Source organism: Typopeltis vanoorti, chromosome 16 (genome assembly GCF_054136105.1).
Source record: "Typopeltis vanoorti isolate ZY-2024b chromosome 16, IOZ_Tvanoo_1.0, whole genome shotgun sequence".
Taxonomy (NCBI): Eukaryota; Metazoa; Arthropoda; class Arachnida; order Uropygi; family Thelyphonidae; genus Typopeltis; species Typopeltis vanoorti.
Genome location: NC_143564.1, coordinates 18,391,702 through 18,415,782, shown reverse-complemented (window position 1 = coordinate 18,415,782; position 24,081 = coordinate 18,391,702). Strand labels below are relative to the sequence as shown.

The 24,081-nt window shown below is 34.8% G+C and overlaps 1 protein-coding gene across 2 annotated transcripts in view; it reads left to right on the top strand.

Moving 5' to 3' along the window:
- The window catches only part of Bap170 (Brahma associated protein 170kD), a 457,905-nt gene that overhangs the window by 185,051 nt on the left and 248,773 nt on the right, over positions 1 to 24,081 (top strand). For both annotated transcript variants that reach the window (XM_090406557.1, XM_090406558.1), the window contains one exon: positions 2,023 to 2,104. In XM_090406557.1, coding sequence (XP_090262683.1) covers positions 2,023 to 2,104 — 82 coding nt within the window. The remainder of the gene's footprint in view (positions 1 to 2,022; positions 2,105 to 24,081) is intronic.

Here is a 24,081-nt window from a genome sequence, read left to right as displayed (position 1 = left end):
CAACTAGACAAATTGTTCTCCTTTTATTCTTTCAATTTTTAATCTTTCAAATTCATTGTCATCAATTTATTTATCATCTCTCCACTATTAGTTCTTTGTTTTTTCAGTTTTTGAGTATGTTTCTACATCCACATATTTATTTTTCATCCTCACCCATTTCTTACCAATCAGTTTTCAGCTCAGTCCAGTTTGGCACTGAACACCATATCATTCCTACTTTCTTAAAAGTCCACACCCAAGTATGTCACTTAATTAAATACTTTTAATATAATCTGTAAAAATTTCATCTTAATTAGAACTAAATTGAACCTTAGGTTGGTATATTGTTATTATTAACAGACCTCCATGGAGTCAAGAGACTCATCATGGGAGGTCCCAATTTCACGTGCATAGCTCATTGTAGCTTGACTTAAATGCATTCACTATCCCTGCACTCACCACACTTTCAGGCAATGCCAATCTCCCACCACTCTCCATGTAAAAAATTTACTCCTCATCCCCACCTTATATAGTTTACAGGGATGGTCTCTCATTCTCCCTGCCTCCAGATATTCTATGAAAAATCTCTTCCCTACTAATATGGTAATTATCCCTTATCAACTTACATCTCTCGATCATGTTTCCCCTCTTCCTTCTATTCACTAGGCTCTGTAATTGGCATTCTTTATCTTTCCTCGTATTCCACATTTCAGAGACCAGAAACCATCTTAGTCAATCTCTGAACTCTCTCTAATATCTCATCATCCTTTGGAAAACCTGGCAACCAAAGCTGTGCACATTAAGCAATTCTGATCAAAGCCTTGTACAATGGAATTAAAATATCTTCGTACACATCCATGTTCTCTGCATCATTCCCATAATCTGCTGTGTTGTCCTCACAGTTTTATCAATATGTCCACGAACTTTCTTGTCCCTATCTATCATCCCAGATCTTTCATCTCCTCCACCTCTTCTAAAATATCCCCAATAATCCTATACTCTGCATCCCATCATTGTGTTCCAAATTTTAAAACCTTACATTTTGCAACATTAACTGACATCCCCACACACTCGCCCATTCAGGCAGTCTATTTAGGTCCTCTAGCAAAGCTACATCTGCCCTACTTCTTATAATGTCCCTCAACTCTGCATCATCATCTGCAAACAACTGTATGTCACTATTTAATCCCTTTCCAATGTCATTTATATACAAATCAAAAAACAATGGCCCCACCACAGCTCCCTGGGGTATGCCACTAGTGATTTTCCTCTTCTGGGATATCACTCCCTCATATGCAACCTGCTGATACCTATCAGACAGCCAATTTCCAATCCAGTGCACTAATCTACTATCCAACCCCCATCTGTTCCAGTTTATGTACTAGTTTCTCATGTGGCAATCTATCCAAAGGATTAGCAATAGCATTACTATAGTTATGTATTTTGAGAGGGTTAGCAGTTAGTGAAGGCATTAAAGTATTTTGTTAATGTTCGTAGAATTGCAGCCTTTCGATAAAAGGGTGTTATATAGAGAGTCATCTGTAAGGTATGGTTAGAATAGCCTGTTGACTCTGGTAAATGCTTTTATAACTTTCATATATTTCTCCTGGATGTTATGTTGGATTAAATCTGTTTACCAGTGCAGATTTTTATATCTTATTTCTGTATGATAATGGATATTTTTTTGCCATTTAACATTAAAAGTTTCCTAGAATATCTTTTCTGTGGTATTGGTCAAGTTTCTTTGGATGGGTGTGAATACTCACTACAGCAAACATCATTAACAAGCCTCATCCACTCTGACAAAATGCTGCAAAGTGTCATTTGAATCCTATAGCAATAGTGCTGTTCAACAGGAAATTCACTGTAGTGAACCCTTCACAATTACATACTGTTTCCACTCAAGTTTGCTATCCTCAGAGTTGACTGATTCATTAAAATCAGTTGTCTGAAAAGCTTAAATGCAATTGAGTGTATTTTTGAAATAAATCTGACATTGATTTTAATAATTGCAGCTACATAAACATCTTATTGATATTTTAGATTCCTTCTGTTATGTATCCACTGCAGTTGGGCTTGTTTGAAGCATATAGCTTTGGATACTTTAGGAAATCTAGCAAATCAAGTAAGTTGAAGTTAATGTAACTTTAATTTTACTTTTTCAATTTTTAATCAAAGCATTAAAATTCAAAGTGGAAAAATTGAATTTCTCTTATGTCACTTGGAAGCATGTTACAAATTTAAACTGTAATGCTATCATCATAAATCAAATATTGTAATCATCTAAGTATTTTTGTAGAGGATATACTGAACAGAGAATGTTTTTAAATTATATGGACATAGTTTGCATCACATCTCTGGAACTAAATTTTATCTAACTCCTATTTTTTGAATGTTATGTATACTCCTTATGTTATGAATAAGCAATAGCAAAGTGCTTAGTGAAAATGGAGCTACTCCAGTGCAACCATCCCACATGGCTAATAAATCAATGAAGTTAAAAATTACTTATTAAGATTTACTTTAGATACCGACTGAGAAACATACCTAAATGTTCTTGAAAGAAAAAAAAAAGTAATGTCATATTTTGTAGAATCTTCAAATTTACTTGATTCAAGGATTGTTTTATTATTTTTTTAAATTTATTTTGTGTTATTTCATTATGTTTAAAATTAACTAAAACAACAAGTGTGAAAAATGCAACAAAAAAACTTGGGAAAAAAATAATAAAAATCTATTAATATAAATAATAATAATAATTTTTTTTCCAATAAAAACACTTCCACATAAATTCCACCAACGTCTGAAGCATCAATACAAACATTAATGAGACACACTACCACGTACAGACATCAAAACCCAATTTACTCTTGCTAACTGAACTCCAATTGTCATCCTCCATAAATACATTACTGTCTCTTTATTATTTACCATAAATTAGTATGCTGTCCCCATACAGAATGATATATTTGAGCATCAAAACATTCTTCATAGCTTCCAATGCCAACCTGTCAGATGCTATACATATCTGTAATACCATGTATATAGCATCTGACATTAGATCATTAAAGATCATGATGGTCATCAACCTCTTATGGAACATTGTGACATCTAAGTCTACTCATTAATTTATTTATAGAAAGGGAAATACCCTGTTGTCCAAACTGAATTATTTTTTTTATCTTTATATATTTTATGCTTCAACAGATTTTATAATATTGTAGTGGCTTTTTTACTAGATGTCTATCTATCTGTTTTGTGTGTGTGTGTGTGTTATAAACTCATTTTTTTACATGAAAGTCTAATTACTATTCATATTTGTTTCTACAATTATCATTTAGTGCATTGGTTTTTATGTTCACTTCAAACTTTGAATTTATTCCTAATCATTTTGCTTGTGACCGCCTTTGTTTAACTTAAAAACTCTTTGACAGGAGAATGAAAAAATCAAAATGCATCATCTTGTTTAGCTCCAAGTTTTCAAGATAAGGATCTTCTTCTTCTTCTATAAGTTTTCCACTATATATATTTATTGTAGCTGAAAACTTATAGAAAAAGATCCTTATCTTGAAAACTTGTAGTTAAACTATATAACTTTTTCAGTTCTAGTGAAACTTTTTAGCTATAACTCATGCATTAATTAACAGGCTGATAATAGGTACTGCTATCTTGTGCATTTCCATAACACCTAGGCTGATAAACCTTCATCCCCCATGGTAATATCCACACTGAGCTTTCATTATTCTCACATTGATCAATGTCACATAAGCAACTGTAACATAATTTTCCTAAAGGATACATCTTTGAAAATGATCACCCTTACCATCAGCATTCGTTAAAATTATCCTTTCATAATTATTCTTTCTTTTGTTTATTACATAGTAAAGTAATGTTTTGGGATTTTCTCTGGCATCCTTGGCTAATTTTCTTGAATGCATAGCTAAGAAGGGTGACAATGCTTTGAATGCTCATGAGGCTGAACACTTTTCTTTTGTATTCTTTCCAGTACATTTTTACATTTATTTAAATGATGCTGTTCCCCCAATTTAAATTCCACTTGATTTTTTTCCTCTCAAACCTGGGTGCACATTCTGTAGGGTCTCTTAGAAATGGTGCCAGTCACTTTTCATTTTTCTTGGAAAAAGCTAAATCTCATCTTTTATGGTTTCTGGAGAGTGGCAACTTTTTTGAAGATATCATGAAATCACTTAGACTGGAAACATTTGTTAGCAATGCATGCTTTCCAAAAAAAAAAAAAAAACCTAGTATTGGAATCTCTAGCATTTTTTTATCATTTTTGCAGTATGAGAGATCATGGAAAGACATCTGCAGCAATCTGTTGACTGTGTTTCCACCTGGGCACTTGCAAGTGCATTTAAATTCTTAAAAACGACACATTAAATCAAAAACTTTTGGTGAACCAGGCCTCTCAGATCACGCTCTTAATATCATACACCAAATTGATTGGAAAAGTTCTTATTCTTTACATAATAAAAAAACCTGGTATAAATAGAAATTTAAAGAAGCTTCTGAAATTTAGATTAACCACCCTTATCTTAACAATAATGATGGCATAAATATCCCAAAAATTTGGATGGCACACATTCAGTCCACTTAGTTCAAGTTTTCCAGTAAACCCTGATTTTAGGACTCTAAGAAATTTTTCAACTTTTATCAACCACCACCACCTATACGGGTTTGTTTTAATTTATAAGTGTAACTTTTTTGTGTGTGAACATGTTACACTCTAGCTTAATTTAATTTTGTAACCTAATAGATAATAATAACAGGACTCCAGCTTTGATGTAGAAAGGTTGTTTTTTTTTTTTTTTTCACCAGAGGTCAGGCCAATAGTTTTAACGGTTGACCAGTAATTTCAGCATACCATGTAGATTGTAATGCAGCTTCTTTCTTTGTATAATATGTGTATACTCCAGGTGATGACCTTAATGTGAAGGTCGAAACGTTGAGTGATTATTTTGGTTTACATTAAACTGAGGTTTTATTCTAACAAGGTACTAGGGTGGTTTGAAAAGTTCTTGGCTTCAACTATAGATGACAATACTATCGGATTTTTTTTTTTTTTTTCTAAATTGCTACATCTGTGATAAGCATCCATGTGAAATTGCAAGTCATTCTATCAAGTAGTTTGTTTTATACAGCTGTCTGAAGAAAAAATGTTGTCTGTTTCCCTTGAAATGGATAAAATTGTGTATCATTCGGTTATAAAATTCTTTGTAAAAGAAGGTTTAACGGCGAAAGAAATTAGTTCGAGGTTCATAAAAGTTTATGGGCACTCTTCTCCTTCGTTTTCGACAATTAAGAAATGGGATTCCGAGTTTAAACATGGCCGTACTAGCCTTGAAGATGATCCATGTGAAGGACGTCCAAAAAGTGTAACAACACCAGAAATCATTGAACGTGTCATGCACTCGATGAATGTGTAGGATGTATTTTGCATGAAGAATTGCAAATGAAAAAAGCTTTGCTCAAGATATGTGCCACACTTGCTCACAGCAAATCAAAAATGCACTAGCATGAAAATCTCTGAACAGTTCTTGGAGCATTTTAACAAGAATAAAACTGATTTTGTGCATCGATTTATTACTATGGATGAGACTTGGATTCACCATAAAACACCAGAATCCAAAATGCAGTCAAACCAGTGGACAGAAGCCAGTTGTTCAGTGCCAAAGAAGACAAAGTTGTGCAAGAAGACCCTGTTTACAGAAGAAAAAAAAAATCATCTTTCATCAGGACAATGCACCTGTCCACAAAGGTGTTTTGGCAATGGGAAAATTAAGGGATCTGCACAATGAATTATTGGAACATCCACCCTATTCACCAGATTTGGCTCCCTCTGACTTCTATCTCTTCCCAAAAGTAAAACTCTTCCTCGCTGGGCAGCATTTTTCTTCGAATCAAGAAGTGATTGCAGCTGTAGAGAGGTATTTTGCAGATCTTGATGAGAACCACTACTGGAACGGGATAATGGCACTGAAGTATCGCCAGAATAAATGTAATACATTTATTCCAGTCTTAAGGGAGATTATGTTGAAAAAATAAAAATAATTTTGAAATTATAAATTCCTTTTTTCATTGTTAGGCCAAGAACTTTTCAGACCACCCTCATAGTTGTTTCCATAATTTTTTTTAAGATGTGTTCAGTAACAGGGGTGTTTAAGGGTCAAAGCTGTATAACTGAGAGGAGACCTCCACATAGCCTTTAAAGGAGGAATGCAGAGAACCGACCAGGGCTTCTGACCTAATGTCCAATCCTCACCTTCTCGTGGTGCACCCTGTTGGGTATCTACTTTGATACTGAACGAACGAGGATGGGCTGGCAATTTGGGATTTAGCCGACCAAATTGTATTCTTATTGGTTAAACCAAAATAAAAAATGATGGTACAACATGACAAAATTTCATGCCGGCTGGGGCGTCGCCCGGTTAAACAAGGCCCCCGTTGTTTTCGCCAGGGAACCAGGGCGAACAGCGAAAAGTCAGCTACTGGAACAAATCTGAAAACAAACCCCAACTCAACATCACCAGAGTTAAAGATCGGTACTATCAACGTAAGAAGCCTGAATGGCAGAGAAATGGAGCTAGCTGAGGAATTAGATAAGTACCAGATCGACATAATAGGGGTGACTGAAACAAAAAAGACCAAAACTGGTGAGATCTTTCTGAGCAATAAATACAAAATGTTATATTCAGGCAATAACAATCAAGGAAAAGAAGGAGTAGCCATAGTATTCAACACAGAATACGAGGCTAATCTTCTTGAATGGCAGTCAGTCTCAAGTAGAGTAATGTGGGCAAATATGAGAATGGGGAACTGGACAATGAGACTTATTTGTGCCTATGGTCCCACAGAAGGTTCTACTAAGGTAGAAGTGGAGGAATTTTTTGAGGCTTTAGAAAAAGCAACTGACACAATGAAAAAGGAAAAGTTGGTCCTTGTTGGGGATCTAAATAGTAGAGTAGGAAATGATTGTGAGACATACAAAAATATTTTGGGAAAATTTGGAGAAAAGAGCAAAGCTAATAATAATGGCAAATATCTGTTGGATTTCTGCTCAGGACATGGACTGGTTATTACTAACACCATGTTCCAACATAAAAATGTGCACAAATTCACATGGAGAGAAGAGGCTAGGAATAAGAAAAGTCTCATTGACTATGTTATTGTTGATAGTGATGTTTTCTCCCTGGTGCAGGACACCAGTGTGTACAGAGGATTTGAAATTGGAAGTGATCACTATTTAGTCTTGAGCAGGATAAAATTGAATTTCATATTGAAAAGAATAACATGTAAGAAAGTTTTAAAGCGAATAAAAGTTGAGCAGCTCTCAGATGTAAACTGTAGACTAAAATACAGAAATATTATTGAAAAGAAAATGAAAGAGTTTGAGAACAGGAATCAAACCTTGGAGATTCAGTGGCAAACTCTGAAGGAAACATTGATTGATTCTGCCAGAGAGGCATGTGGTGAGGTTGTGTGCAAGGATAAAAAAATCAGAACTCCCTGGTGGACACAGGAAGTTAAAGAGGCAGTGAAGGAAAAGAAAAAAGCATATCAAAAGTTCCTGACAAATAAGTCAGCTTTTACTTTTACAGAATACAGAGACAAATGTAAGAAAGCTAAACAGTGTGTAAAACTAGCTAAACAAAAGTCATGGGAGGACTTTGGCAAGAATATAGAAAATAAATATCAAGAAGGTGGCAAAATATTCTGGAGGTTGTTGAAGAAGCTTAGGAATGGAGGAAAGAGTGCTGTAAAAGGAATTAGAGATGATAAAGGTGAAATGAAAACAGGAGAAAAAGATATCCTTGAAGTATGGAGTAATTACTTTGAAAAACTGCTAAATGAAACAAGCAGTGATGACAGCACAGTGATAAAAAACACTGACCAGGCATGCAGTCAGGAATACATATCCATACTTGAAGTAGAAAAAGCCATCAAAGACTTGAAATGTGGAAAGGCAGCAGGAGTAGATGATATTCGACCAGAAATGCTGAAGTATGGTGGTATAAGAGTCTTACAGTGGCTGCACTGCATAGTTCAAAAAGCCTGGACAGAGGGACGAATTCCCGATGATTGGAGTAGAGCTCTCATAGTACCCATATATAAAAAGGGAAATAAAACTGAATGTGAGAATTACAGAGGTATTTCCCTACTGAGTGTTCCTGGCAAGATCTATGCAAGTATACTTGAGAAACGGTTGAGAAGAATTGTGGAAGAAAAGCTTGGTGAAGAACAAGCTGGATTCAGGCCAAATAGAGGCTGTCAGGATCAGATCTTCACTTTACAACAAATAGTCGAGAAAGCATGGGAATATAACAAAAATCTGTATTTAAGTTTTGTCGATTTGGAAAAGGCATATGACAAGGTGCCAAGAGAGAAGCTATTCAATACGCTGCAGTTATATGGTGTCAATGGGGCATTATATCAAGCAATACTTAGTCTTTATTTGAGTTGTGAGTCAGCAGTTAGAATTGAAGGAAGTACAGGAAAATTGTTTAATGTTAAATCTGGTGTGAGACAAGGATGTACATTATCCCCTCTGTTGTTCATTATCTATATGGATCACATTATGAAGGAATGTGGTATTAAACCTGATATCAAAATTGGAGATGTTAATGTCAGCTCTTTGCTTTATGCGGATGATGTTATACTTCTAAATAAATCCGCTACAAGTCTGCAAGATTCTCTGACTAAATTGAATAGCTGTTGTAATAGATATGGTATGAAGGTCAGCAATAAAAAGACAAAGACAATGAAAATAGGCAGAATCATTGAAAATTTCAACTGTGTTGTGAATGGAGAACCTGTGGAACAAGTAAAACATTTCAGCTACTTAGGCACAATTTTTACTGAAGATGGTAAACTAAATATAGAAATAGACAACAGAATCAGCAAAGCTGGTATCGTGGGAAGTCAATTGAATAAATTCATATGGAATAAGAAAGAAATTAGTCGGAACACTAAATTAGCTGTATACAAGACTGTGTTCAAACCAATTTTAACTTATGGATCTGAGAGCTGGGTCAGAAGTAAAACACTTGACCAAAGACTAGAGACCGCAGATATGAGAGTCCTGAGAAAGATTAGAGGCGTGAACAGATGGCATCAATGGCAATATCATATTAAAAATGAGGATATTAGGAAAGAACTTGACATTGTCAGCATCCAGGAATGCGTTAGCAGAGCTAATCTCAGATGGTATGGTCACTTAAATAGAATGGGAGAGGAAAGATTAGCAAAACAAGTGTTCTCTGCCAGGTTGGCAGGAAAACGACCCAGAGGAAGACCAAGATATAGGTGGATTGATACGGTACAAAGTGCCTTAGACGATAGAAATATAAGATCTGATAATGTTGGAGTCTTGACAAGTAACAGACTGATTTGGAGGAAAATTGTAGATAGGAAGTTAGTAATGATGTAATTTTTTTATGTAGTACTGTCATATCCTGTACACCCCTTGAGGGTACATGGCAGGAATTTGATGATGATGATGATGATGGTGTTCAGTAACATTCTTTTCACTTCTGTGTATGCTCAGAAGTGTAAATAAGAAACCTGTGTTCAAGTCCACCATCATGGGTTGCATTTATTGCTTTCATCATTGGGGTTGAAATGACAAAGTTCCTTCTCAATTTCACAATGAAATAGCCAGAATTTATAACAGTTCTTCATTTCTCAATCTTATATTAACTGAGGTAATTTCTTTTAATTATTCATGCAACATGAATTACAGCATTAACTTTCACTTTGCTTGTAATGGACAACATTTCCTAAACAACATTATGTTTACGTGTAGACAGCACAAACATTAAATTTAACAGCTCATTCAATATTATAACTATTGTGTAATTTAAAAACATTTATTTTATAACTAAGCAGGACTTCAGCAGCTAAAAAATATTTAATAAAATAACATGCAAAATATATTGCTTGCAGCATTTAAAAAAAAACAACATAGGTTTAAATAACTATCTTTATAAAATACTTTATTATTACGTCTTACTTTAATTCATTAATATATTTTAAACTTGTGTAATATCTGAATTTTAATACAAATATCCTACAGATCTATACCCTTTGTGTCAAAGCAAATGAGCCTGCTCTCTAGCTTTGATGGAAACATTTGTAATCAAAATGTCTTAAAAATAAAATCCTTCTCTGACTCTCCTGTGATATAGCATTTTTTCCCTATATTGAGAATTTCAAAATTATGCATATGGACTGCCTTTGTCCACATAGTAAGCACATGAAAGACATTAGGCAATCTCTCCTTATCTGATTCAATGTTACTTGCACTGAACATGATAATCTTCCCTGTGAGAATATCCCATGATTCCTTTCACTCACCACTTAAGAAATTTGCATACTTCACTATCAATCTACTTGCAGCTGTTTACTGCAGACAGAGTAGGGTACTCTGATTTTGTACTTTACACCATCAGGTTGAGATTTTTGCCCTCTACTGAATCTCCTGATGTTTTACCTGACCAAATTGTCACCACTCAATTTCACTTGAATGCAGTAGCTATACAGCTTGCATTCAATGCATTAAAGAGAGTTACTGCAAAATGTGTATGATTTATACAAACTCACCAAGTCAGTTTATCATCATCACCAAATTCCTGACATACCCACAAGGGATGTACAGGATATTATGTACTATATGAAAAACTTACTTCATTACGAACTTCCCATCAACAATTTTCCTAAAAATCAATCTGTTATCTGTTAAGACTGCAACATTATCAGATCTTATATTTCTGTCTTCTAAGGCACTTTTTACTATATCAATCCACCTATATCTTGGTCTTCCTCTGGGAGACCAAGATACAGATGGATTGATACAGTTTTATCAAAAACAAGTGTTCTCAAGCCAGCCTGACTGAGACCACTTGTTTTTACTAATCTTTCCTCTTCCATTCTGTTTTAAGTGATCATACCACCTGAGATTAGCTTTGCTAACAATGGCAAGTTCTTTCCTAATATCCTCCTTTTTAGTATGATATTGCCATTGATGCCATCTGTTCACACCTCTAATCTTTCTCAGGACTCTCATAACTGTGGTCTCTAGTCTTTGATCAAATGTTTTACTTCTGACCCAGCTCTCAGATCCATAAGTTAAAACTGGTTTGAACACTGTCTTGTATACAGCCAATTTAGTGTTCCGACTAATTTCTCTCTTATTCCATATAAATTTTTTCATTTAAATTCCTACCATACTGGCTTTGTTGATTTTGTTGTCTATTTCCATATTTAGTTTACCAACTTCACTAAATATTGTTCCTAAATAGCTTAAATGTTTTACCTGTTCTATAGGTTCTCCATTCATGTTGCAGTTGATATCTTTAATGCTTCTACCTATTTTCATTGTCCTTGTTTTGCTATTACTGACCTTCATACCAAATCTATTACAACAGCTATTCAATTTAGTCAGGAATCTTGCAGACTTGTACCGGATTTGTTTAAAAATATAACATCATCCCTATAAAGAGCTGAGATTAACATATTCAATTTTGATATCAGGTTTAATATCACTTTCCTTCATATTGTGATCTATATAGTTAATGAATAACAGAGGGGATAATGTACATCCTTGTCTCACACCAGATTTAACATTAAACCATCTTCCTGTACATCCTTCAATTCTAACTGCTGATTTACTACTCAAATAAAGACTAAATATTGCTTCATATAATGCCCCATTGACCCCTTATAACTAGCATTTTGAATAACTTTTCTCTTGGCTTCTTGTCATATGCCTTTTGAAGGTCTACAAAACTTATATACAGATATTTATTATATTCCCATGATTTCTCAACAATTTTTCGTAACATGAAAATCTGATCCTGACAGCCATTGTTTGGCCTGAATCTAGTTTTTTATTCAAAAAGCTTCCCTTCCATAATCCTGCTAAACCATTTCTCAAGTATACTTGCATAAATATTACCAGGAACACTCAGTAGGGAAATACATCTATAATTCTCGCATTCAGTTTTATTTTCCTTTCTATATATATGGATACTATGAGAACTCTACTCAAATCTTCTGGAGCATTTCTGGTTGAATATCATCTACCCCTGCTGCTTTTACACATTTCAGGCTTTTCATGTATTTTTCTACTTTAGGTATGGATATATGTTCCTGATTGCATGCCTATTAAGTGTTTTTTGATTTTTGTCATTGATTTTTTCATTTAGCAATTTTTCAAAGTAATTACTCCATACATCAAGGATATCTTTTTCTCCAGTTTTCATCATCATTAAATTCCTGACATGTAACCTCAAGGGTTGTACAGGATATGAGAGTACTGCATGAAAAATTTACATCATTACTAACTTCCTATCCCCAATTTTCCTCCAAACAATCTGTTATCTGTCAAGACTGCAACATTATCTGATCTTATATTTCTGTCTTCTGTGGCACTTTTTACCATATCAATTCACCTATGTCTTGGTCTTGCTCTGGGTCTTTCTTCTCCCATTCTGTTTAAGTGACCATACCACTGGAGATTAGATCTGCTAACAATGTCAAGCTCCTTCCTAATATCCTCATTTTTAATATGATAGTGCCATTGATGCCATCTATTCATGCCCCTAATCTGTCTCAGGATTCTCATATTTGTGGTCTCTAGTCTTTAGTCAAGTATTTCAAATCTGTTTTGTATAAAGCTAATTTAGTGTTTTGACTAATTTCTCTCTTATTCCATATAAACTTATTTATTTAACTTCCTACCATACCAGCTTTGTTGATTCTGTTGTCTATTTCCTTATTTAATTTATCATCTTCACTAAAAATCATGCCTAAGTAGCTGAAATGTTTTGCTTGTTGTGTAGGGTCTCCATTCACAATGCAGTTGGTTGGTATTTTCTGTGCATCTGCCTATTTATTGTCTTGTTATTGCTGACCTTCATAGCATATCTATTACAACAGTTATTCAATTTAGTCAGGGAATCTTGCAGACTTGTAGCAGATTTATTTAGAAGTATAACATGATCTGCATAAAGCAAAGAGCTAACATTAACATCTCCAATTTTGATATCAGGTTTAATACCACTTTCCTTTATAATGTGACCATATAGATAATGAATAACAGAGGGGATAATGTACATCCTCGTCTGACACCAGATTTAACATTAAACCATCTTCCTGTACTTCCTTCAATTCCAACTGCTGACTTACAACACAAATAAAGAATATTGCTTGATATAATAACCCAATTACACCATAAAACTGTAGCATTTTGAATAGCTTCTCTCTTGGTATTGTCATGTGCCTTTTCCAGATCTACAAAAGTAAAATACAGATCTTTGTTATAATCCCATGATTTCTCAACAATTTGTCGTAACGTTAAAATCTGATTTTGACAACCTCTATTTGGCCTGAATCTAGCTTGTTCTCTTCCACAATCCTTCTTAACGGTTTCTCAAGTATACTTGCATAAATATTACCAGGAACACTCAGTAGGGAAATACCTCTGCAATTCTCACATTCAGTTTTATTTCCCTTTTTATATATGGGTACTATGAGAGCTCTACTCCAATCATCTGGAATTCGTCCCTCTGTCCAGGCCTTCTAAACTATGCGGGACAGCCACTGTAAAACTTTTATACCTCCATACTTGAACATTTCTGGTTGAATATGATCTACTCCAGCTGTCTTTCCAAATTTCAGGCTTTTGGTGGTTTTTTGTAATTCAAATACTATGGATATGTATTCCTGATTGCATGCCTGGTCAGTGTTTTTTTACCACTGTGCTGTCACTGCTTGTTTCATTTAGTAAATTTTCGAAGTAATTATTCTGTACTTCAAGGATATCTTTTTTTCTCCAGTTTTCATGTCACGGTTCTCATTTCTAATTCCTTTTACTTCACTCTTTCCCTCATTTCTGAACTTTTTCAACTGCCTCCAGATATATTTTGTCACCTTCCTGATATTTATTTTCTGTGTTCTTACCAAATTCTTCTTATGACTTTTGTTTTGGTACTTTTACTCAGTGTTTAGCTTTCTCGCATTTTTCTCTGTTTTTTCTAAGAGCACAAGCTGACTTATTTTCTGGAAACTTTTGATATGCTTTCTTCTTTTCCTTCATTGCCTCTTTAACTTCCTATGTCCACCATAGAATTCTGATTTTTCTATCCTTGCAGACAACCTCACCACATGCCTCTCTCACTGTTTCAATCAATATTTTCTTCAGGACTTGCTACTGAATCTTCAGTTCGCTTTAAAACTTTCTTACATGTTATCCTTTTCAATATGAAATTCAATTTTATCCTGCTCAAGACTAAATAGTGATCACTTCCAATTTCAAATCCTCTGTACACTCTGGTGTCCTGCACCAGGGAGAAAACATCACTATCAACAATAACATAGTCAATGAGACTTTTCTTATTCCTAGCCTCTTCTCTCCATGTGAATTTGTGCACATTTTTGTTGGAACATTGTGTTAGTAATAACCAGTCCATGTCCTGAACAGAAATCCAGCAGGTATTTGCCATTATTATTAGCTTTCCTCTTTTCTTCAAATTTTCCCAAAATATTTTTGTGTGTCTGACAATTATTTCCTGCTCTGCTATTTAGATCCCCAACAAGGACTTTTCCATTGTGTCAGTTGCTTTTTCTAAAGCATCAATAAATTCCTCCACTTCTACCTTAGTAGAACATTCTGTGGGACAATAGCCACAAATAAGTGTCATTGTTCAGTTTCCTAGTCTGATATTTTTCCACATCACTCTACTTAATATTGCCTGCCATTCAAGAAGATTAGCCTCATATTTTATGTTCAATACTATATCTACACCTTCTTTTCCCTGATTGCCATTGCCTGAATATAACATTTTGTATTTATTGCTCAGAGAGATCTCTCCAGTTTTGGTCTTTGTTTCTTTTTTTTTCTTTTTTTTTTGTTTCAATCAGCCTTATTATGTCGATCTGATACTTATCCAATTCATCAGCTAGCTCCATTTCTTTGAAATTCAAGCTTCCTATGTTAATAGTACTGATCCTGAATTCTGGTGATATTGAGTCAGGATATGTTTCAGGATTTGTTCAGTTTATCTGGACATTATATATGTTTATTTGTGCTGGATCCCGAAACTCACTGGCTAGAGCACAGATATTAGGTTCAGCTGCAAATGTCACTTGGTTTTTCTCCTTACTATTTTACAGTGCACAAAACACCTTATCTTATTTCTAATAGCCACAATTCATGTATTTGAATTGTAATATGCATTGTTTACCTACAGCAACACTTCTGTCTTCGGAATGGCTGTCGCTTTTTTTTTTTGTACTTTTTTATTCTTACTCCCACAACCCTGTATGTATGCTCACCTACATCTCACTTGTTTTTTTTTTTTTTTCATCAAATTCACTCCACAAAGTGCACAACATCCTGTATACTGATTTGCTGTCATGCCTCTAACTTCCCTCCTTTCTTTGCATCTCAACAAAGTTGTTATCTGTGTTATTTCTCAGTGGTCTTTTTCATTTCTGCCAGTAGCTCTCTCATTCTATATACATGTGAAAAGACAATGCACACCCCTTTTAAATCATTTGTATACCTGCCAAAATAATCATTTTTTGTACTTATACTTTGCATTTTAACATTATCACTAACATCTGTAATTTTCACACAAATAAAGCAGTTTACTCTTGCTCTCACCTCACTCTTCTCTTTTTCTTCCCTTTTCTTCTCTGCTGTACTAAAACCTAGACTTTTTTCTAGATATTTATCAACCACATGTTTTGTTGTGAAAGACTCAGTATAAGCACCCTAATAGTATAGTGTACAAATAAATAAATAAAAACATTATACGACCATTTCTTTCTCTAATTTTTAAGCAGTATGGATATTATTTCCTTTGCTCTGTATTCTGAAGTAAAACATATGCTTTAGTGCTTTGAAATATCAAGAGTGACAACGTGTGTGTGTCTGCAAATGTTTCCATGGACCGTGCCCCAAAATTGGGTGAGATTGGCAAGGAGTTTAGCTACAGAATAAGAATGGTAGAATTCGTATTGGTGATCACTAATTAATTGATGAGTCTCCAGATAGTGAAGAAGCTGGTTGTTCATAACCTTCTCCATTACTGTTGAAAGTACTGAGGTGAGAGCAGTCTGACAATGTAACTATTGTCAGATTGCTCTCACCTCAGGACTGACTTTTGTCTCTCTTTTTGGCTAGATGTAGGCTTGCTTCCATGCTGTTTGGTAGATGCCAGTAGAATATGGTAGCTTATATAGGTGTGGAGGTTAATTCTGGGGGTAAAAGCTTTGAATTCAGCTGGAGGAATACCATCTTGTAAGGAGCCTTATTAGTATAGTATGCCCACACTTTGTAGAGCTAGGCTTGCCAAGAATAGTAGATTCATGCCTGAAGGGGAGAAAGAAATGAAGGATGTATGAATTGGTCGCCAACACGCGCAATCACGTGCTTTATAGATATAATTATAATAATACAAGCAAAATAGTTACCAATTTAAAAACTATAATGATCATAAAAGAGAAGTTAATTTTCCGACTTGTAATAATAAACAACTCATCCCAGAAGACGGATTGATTACCCTATTATCGGAATGGATTCTCCTTTTTTGTGACATGTGCAGAAGTGTCGAAGGATCTCGAATCTGTGGGCGTACTATATCAAGATTAATCATGGTTTTCCTGATGTCCTTCTGGCAAAAACTGAGAGGAGACATGCAGTGAGAAGTTTTTACACTATGGGAGGTGATTTATTTGCCTTGGTCTTCCATGCTAGAGTTGGAGAAAAACCAATTCCTAGAGGTCTGCCTTTTCCTGGGGTGAGGTTAATCTGGTACTGTCATGATGCAAGACAGGTGGGAACACTGAAGGGCAGAAGTTATGCCCAACAGCCTTAGCTAGGATTCACAAGGCTTGACTGCCTGTTGAGCAGGAGGCAGGTTTATTGCATTTTATTCTTTTTTATTCTTGTTTCTGGTGTTGTGTAAGCTGAATGAGAAGCTGGAGTTTTTAATTTAAGCCACTGAACACAGTGCTGCATTTTTATCATGGTCTGCAGAGTTTGTTTTTTATTTATTTATTTATTTATTTTTTTTGAGAACCAGGACTTGGATACAGGTCAGGGGATTTTCAGTGGAGTGGAAAATGGAGGCTTTGATTCCAGTGAGGATTATTTCAGTGTAGATGTTTTGATTAAGAGAGGGAAAGCAGTAATCTATGGAAAAGAGGCATAAAAATTCCCGAGGTCATCTGTGCCATATGGTGCAATGCTGAAAGTGGCTAGGAGGAGGACAACAGTAGAGAATTAGACTTGAATGAGAATGTAGTTAGAACTACCAAGGAGAGAGCAGAAAGAAAGTTAAGAAAAGGCACAGAGTATTGGAAGAATGATGAGAATATTTGTTTGATATTCTGGTTAACTATTTGTAAGAGGTCATAGCTAATGGTTAATGAATCAGCTTCCTTTCAGACTTAATCTGTAAATTTGGAGTAGGAGCCACTTTGGTTCTAGATGTTGAAGTTCCCTAGGAAGACAATCTTACAATTTGGGTAATTAGTCTGTATGAAATCAGTTTTTGGTGTTAAGTAGTAAAAGGGGTGCTTAATGGTCAAAGCTGTATAACTGAGAGGAGACCTCCACATAGCCTTTAAAGGAATGCAGAGAACTGACCAGGCTTCTGACCTAATGTCCAATACTCACCTTCTCATGGTGTTAGGTATCTACCTGGATATTGTAATGAGGATGAGCTGGCAATTTGGGATTTAGCCGACCAAATTGTATTCTTATTGGCTTAAACCACAATAAATAATGATTGTACAACATGATAGAATTTCATGCAGGCTGGGGCATTGCCCGGTTAAACAAGGCATCCTGTTGCTTTTGCCAGGTAACCAGGGAAAACAGCGAAACGTCAGCTACTGGAACAAATCCTAAAACACACCCCAACTCAATATCACCAGAGTTCAGAATTGGTACTATCAAATAAGAAGCCTGAATGGCAAAGAAATGGAGCTAGCCAAGTAATTGGATAAGTACCAGATCGATATAATAGGGATGAAAATGTTATTTTCAGGCAATGATAATCAAGGAAAATAAAGAGTAGCCATAGTACTCTACACCAAATATGAGACTAATCTTCTTGAATGGCAGGCAATTTCAAGTAAAGTGATGTTGGCAGATATCAGGCTGGGGAACTGGACAATGACTTATTTGTGCCAATGGTCCCACAGAAGGTTCTACTAAGGTAGAAGTGGAGGAATTTTTTGAGGTTTTAGAGAAAGCAACTGACACAATGAAAAATGAAAAGTTGGTCCTTGTTGGGGATCTACATAGCAGAGTAGGAAATGATTGTCAGACATACAAAACTATTTTGGAAAATTTGAAGAAAAGAGAAAAGCTAATAATAATGGCAAATACTTGTTTGATTTCTGCTCAGGACATGGACTGGTTATTATTAACACCATGTTCCAACATAAAAATGTGCACAAATTCACATGGAGAGAAGAGGCAAGGAATAACAAAAGTCTCATTGACTATGTTATTGTTGATAATGATGTTTTCCCATTTGTGCAGGACACTGGACTGTACAGAGGATTTGAAATTGGAATTGATCATCATTTAGTCTTGAGCAGGATAAAATTGAATTTCACATTGAAAAGAAGAACATGTAAGAAAGTTTTAAAGCGAATAAAAGTTGAGCAGCTCTCAGACGTGGACTGTAGACTGAAATATACAGATATTATTCAAGAAAAAATGAAAGGGTTTGAGAACAGAAATCAAACCTTGGTGATTCAGTGGCAAGCTCTGAAGAAAACAAACTGATTCAGCCAGAGAGGCATGTGGTTAGGGTTGTCTGCAGGGATAGAAAAATCAGAATCCAATGGTGGACACAGGAAGTTAAACAGAATGATAAATGCACGTAAACACATGAAAGATATTTAAATAACCAGATATTTCGGTCTGGAAATATCAGATCATCCTTAGTGGTATTAGAAGAACAGTTATAAAAAATACAAGCTAGAATATTAACAATAGATCATTTAAAATAGAACAAGCCGCATGATGTTATATCACTAAGTATGAAACGGAATATTTTGAAGTAGAGACATGATTAAAAAATATATATATATTAATGAGTAATCTTGATTAGACTTTCTCAGATTTTTGATATAGATATACAGTCATTACTATTCAGGTTGGGTCGATGGAGCAAGGCCTCCATACTTTCCTTGAACAAACGTTCAAACCTATAACGGGATCTATGTAAGAGGCGAGTCCTGGTCTAAAGGATGTTGTGGTCAGTTTCAATCCCGTGCTGAGCCAATCTAGACTTTTCAGGTTTGTTGTGAAGAATGGAGGATTGATGTTCTTGGATTCTTTTTTCAAGAGAACGTCCAGTCTGTCCAAAATAGGATAGATCGCAGTTGCACGGAATTTGATAAACTCCAGGAAGAGATAAAGTTGAGCGTTTGTCTTTAGGAGAAGAAAAATGAGAAGACAATTTGCTAATAGGTGAATAAGTAGCTGTTAAATCATATTTCTTTAAAATTCTTGTGATAGGTTCTGAAATACCGGATATATAAGGAATTGGCACTCGATGTATTGAAACTTTGTTGTTTTGTGGAGGATTATAAGAATTGGGAAGATGTTGAGTACTTTTTTCAGAAAAGCCATTGAGTTTCATGTGTTGTTGGATAATAAAAAGTTCTTTCTATAGATTTCTGTAGATAATCAAAGGTAGAACAATTAGTTTTTGCTCTTCTGATGAGGCATTTTATAATTCCTGTTTTTTGACATGGATGATGTGCTGATTCTTTAAGAATATAATGACCTGTGAACGTTGGTTTCCTGTATACTGTAGATGTAAGAATATTTGAATGTGACCAGATAAGGAGAACGTCTAAAAAAGATAACTGGTTGTTTTCTTCTATTTCCATAGTAAACTTTTTACGATGATGCAAGGAATTGATATTATTTAAAAAAGAAGGTAAAGAGTCTCTGCTGTGTGGCCAAATAGTAAAGATGTCATCTATATATCTTACCCAAAAGGATGGTTGAGGGAAAATAGATGAGAAGAGGACTTTTTCTAAATGTTCTAAATAAAAGTTGGCTAAAGCAGGAGAAAGAGGACTTCCCATGGCCGTTCCTTCTACTTGGCTGCAAAATTTATTTTGACATACGAAATATACAGAATGTATTCGAAATCGAATAGTTTTATAATGTCTTCAGGAAAGATGTCAGCAAGTAATTTTAAAGTTTCCTTGAAAGGTACATTGGTATATAAAGATTCTATGTCAAAACTAACCATAAGATTTGTAGGTTGTAATGAGACATTTTTTAATTTTTCTAAGAAATGTGAAGAGTTCTTTAAAAAAAACAATTAGAGCTGCCAATGTAAGATTTCAATAATTTAGCTAAATATTTGGCTATATGGTAAGTAGGAGAATCAATACAATCTACTATTGGACGGAGAGGATAGTCAATCTTATGAATCTTTGGAAGACCATAAAATCTAGGAGGTCTTGCAAAATGAGAATCAATACAATCTACTATTGGACGGAGAGGATAATCAATCTTATGAATCTTTGGAAGACCATAAAATCTAGGAGGTCTTGCAAAATGAGAATCAATACAATCTACTATTGGACTGAGAGGATAGTCAATCTTATGAATCTTTGGAAGACCATAAAATCGAGGAGGTCTTGCAAAATGAGTTTAAGTCTTTCAATTGTGTCTTTATCTAAACTGATGACTTCATCTAAGAGAGAATTTAATTTCTTTAGTTGTCTGTTGGTTGGATTATAATCAATTTCTTGATATGTGGAGCGATCTCGAAGTAAAAGAGAAAGTTTTCTTCTGTAATTTGCTGAGTCCATAACTACTGTTGCTTTTCCCTTGTCAGCTTTGGTGATAATGAGGTGATTATTTTTTCTCAAGGACTGTAAAGATTTCATTTCAGAAGGAGATATATTGGAAGGAGGTATTTTGGCCTTAAGTAGAGAAGAAGCGACTTCTTGGAGAAGACCATTAGCTTTATCACTAGTTAGATGACTGAGGTTTCGTTCAATGTTAGCTAGGAAATCTAGATATGGTATCTTATTAGGAACAATAGAAAAATCAATAGAAACCCTCATCCTATCAAAAGAAATTAATCTTTTGATAGGATGAGGGTTTTGTTTTCAGTTAAAGGACATCCAGATATATTGACAATCCAATTATCTGGAGTTATGAAGGGCTTGGATTGTCTAGATGAAAGAGCTACATATTTGCGGTTTAGATGTTGACTTAGTTTATTATAAGCACATTGAGTAGAATGTTTAGCCACATTTAGAACTATGTGAGAAAGATGTGGATCCAAATTTGTGGAAATATAGGTGCAAAGATCAGAAATAAGATGACTGTGAATAGCTAGGTCACGTTTAGCAGCTTTAAGTTGGTTACGGATTAGAGATAAACTGGTGTTCCGGTAAATATTATGAGCTCCAGGACATTTTATTGTTTCTTTAATCTTAGCGAAATTGGGAATAATCTTGTTGTCGCGGCATTTTTTTAAGAAATTGATCTTTGCTCGTAACCTACCTTGTATAACTGAAAGTTTTCCTAATTTACCAGTTATTTTGGGTAGCATTTTCCCCGTGAAGGATAAGAATTTGTTGTTTTAAGGATTTGTGACATAAGACTGAATGATAAATGCACGTAAACACAAGAAAGATATTTAATTAACCAGATATTTCAGTCTGGAAATAGCAGACCATCCTCAGTGGTATTACAAGAACAGTTATAAAAAATACAAGCTAGAATATTAACAATAGATCATTTAAAATAGAACAAGCTGTGTGATGGTTAAACAGGCAGTGAAGGAAAAGAAGAAAGCATATCAAACGTTCCTGGCAAATAAAACTGCTTGTGCTCTTAGAGAATACAGAGACAAATGTAAGAAAGCTAAACAAAAGTCATGGGAAGACTTTCGTAAGAACATAGAAAATAAATATCAAGAAGGTGGTAAGAATTCTGGAGGTTGTTGAAGAAGCTCAGAAATGGAAAAATGCCGTAAAAGGAATTAGAGATGATGATGAAATAAAAACTGGAGAAAAAGCTATCCTTGAAGTATGGAGTAATTACTTTGAAAAATTGTTAAATGAAGGGCTTGGATTGTCAAGAATACATATCCATACTTGAAGTAGAAAAAGCCATCAAAAGTCTGAAATGTGGAAAGGCAGCTGGAGTAAATGATATTTGACCAGAAATGCTCAAGTATGGAGGTATAAAAGTCTTACAGTGGCTGCACTGCATAGTTCAGAGGGACGAATTCCAGATGATTGGAGTAGAGCTCTCATATTACCCTATATAAAAAGGGAAATGCTGACCAGGCATGCAATCAAGAATACATATCCATACTTGAAGTAGAAAAAGCCATCAAAAGTCTGAAATGTGGAAAGGCAGCTGGAGTAAATGATATTTGACCAGAAATGCTCAAGTATGGAGGTATAAAAGTCTTACAGTGGCTGCACTGCATAGTTCAGAGGGACGAATTCCAGATGATTGGAGTAGAGCTCTCATATTACTCTATATAAAAATGGAAATAAAACTGAATGTGAAAATTACAGAGGTATTTCCCTAGTGAGTGTTCCTGGTAAGATTTATGCAAGTATACTTGAGAAACGGTTGAGAAGGATTGGGGAAGAGAAGCCTGGTGAAGAACAAGTGGGATTTAGGCCAAATAGAGGCTGTCGGGATCAGAGCCTCGCTTTACGACAAATAGTTGATAAATCATGGGAATATAACAAACATCTGTATTTAAGTTTTGTAGATCTGATAAAAGCATATGAAAAGGTTCCAAGAGGGAAGATATTCAAAGGGCTACAGTTGTATGGTGTTAATGGGGCATTATATCAACAAATCAGCAGTTAGAATTGAAGGAAGTACATAAAGATGGTTTAATGTTAAATCTGATGTCAGACAAGGATGTACATTATCCACTGTTATTCATTAACTATATGGATCACAATATGAAGGAAAGTGGTATTAAATCTGATATCAAAATTGGAGATGTTAATCAGCGCTTTGCTTTATGCGAATGATGTTATACTTCTAAATAAATCCGCTACAATTCTGCAAGATTCCTTGCCTAAGTTGAATAACTGTTGTAATAGATATGGTATGAAGGTCAGCAATAACAAGACAAAGACCATGAAAATAAGCAGAAGCATTGAAAATATCAACTGCATTGTGAATGGAGAACCTTTAGAATAAGTAAAACATTTCAGCTACTTATTCACAATTTTTAGTGAAGATGGTAAATTAAATATGGAAATACACAACAGAATTAACAAATTGGTATAGTAGGAAGTCAACTGAATAAATTTATATGGGATAAGAGAGAAATTAGTTAAAACACTAAATTAGCTTTATACAAAACAGTGTTCAAGTAATTTTAACTTATGGATCTGAGAGCTGGGTTAGAAGTAAAACACCTGACCATAGACTAGAGACCACAGATATGAAAGTCCTGAGAAAGATCAGGGGTGCGAACAGATGGAATCAATGGCAATGTCATATTAAAAACAAGGATATTAGAAAAGAATTTGACACTATTAACATCTAGGAATATGTTAGGAGAGCTAATCTCAGGTGGCATGGTCACTAGAATGGGAGAGGAAAGATTAGAAAAACAAGTGTTGTCTGGCAGGAAATAAGACCTTGAGGAAGACCAAGACATAGGTTGATTGATACAGTTAAAAGTGCCTTAGGAGATAGAAATATGAGATCTGATAATGTTGGAGTCTTGACAGGAAATAGATTGATTTGGAGGAAATTTGTAGATAGGAAGTTAGTAATGGTTTAAATTTTCATGTAGTACTATCATATCCTGTACACGCCTTGAGGGTATATGTCAGGAATTTGATGATGATAATGTAGTAAAAGGTCAGCATGTTTGTCATAAGTTAGGGGGAACAGTAAGGCTATAAAGCAGGGATTCCAGGTTGGATGGCCTTTTGACAAGGAATATCAGATTTTACAAAAGCATATGCTCCTCCCTTTTTTTCAGAATGCATCATGCAGGATGTAGTTGGGACAACTGAGGTGGACTGTGTTTG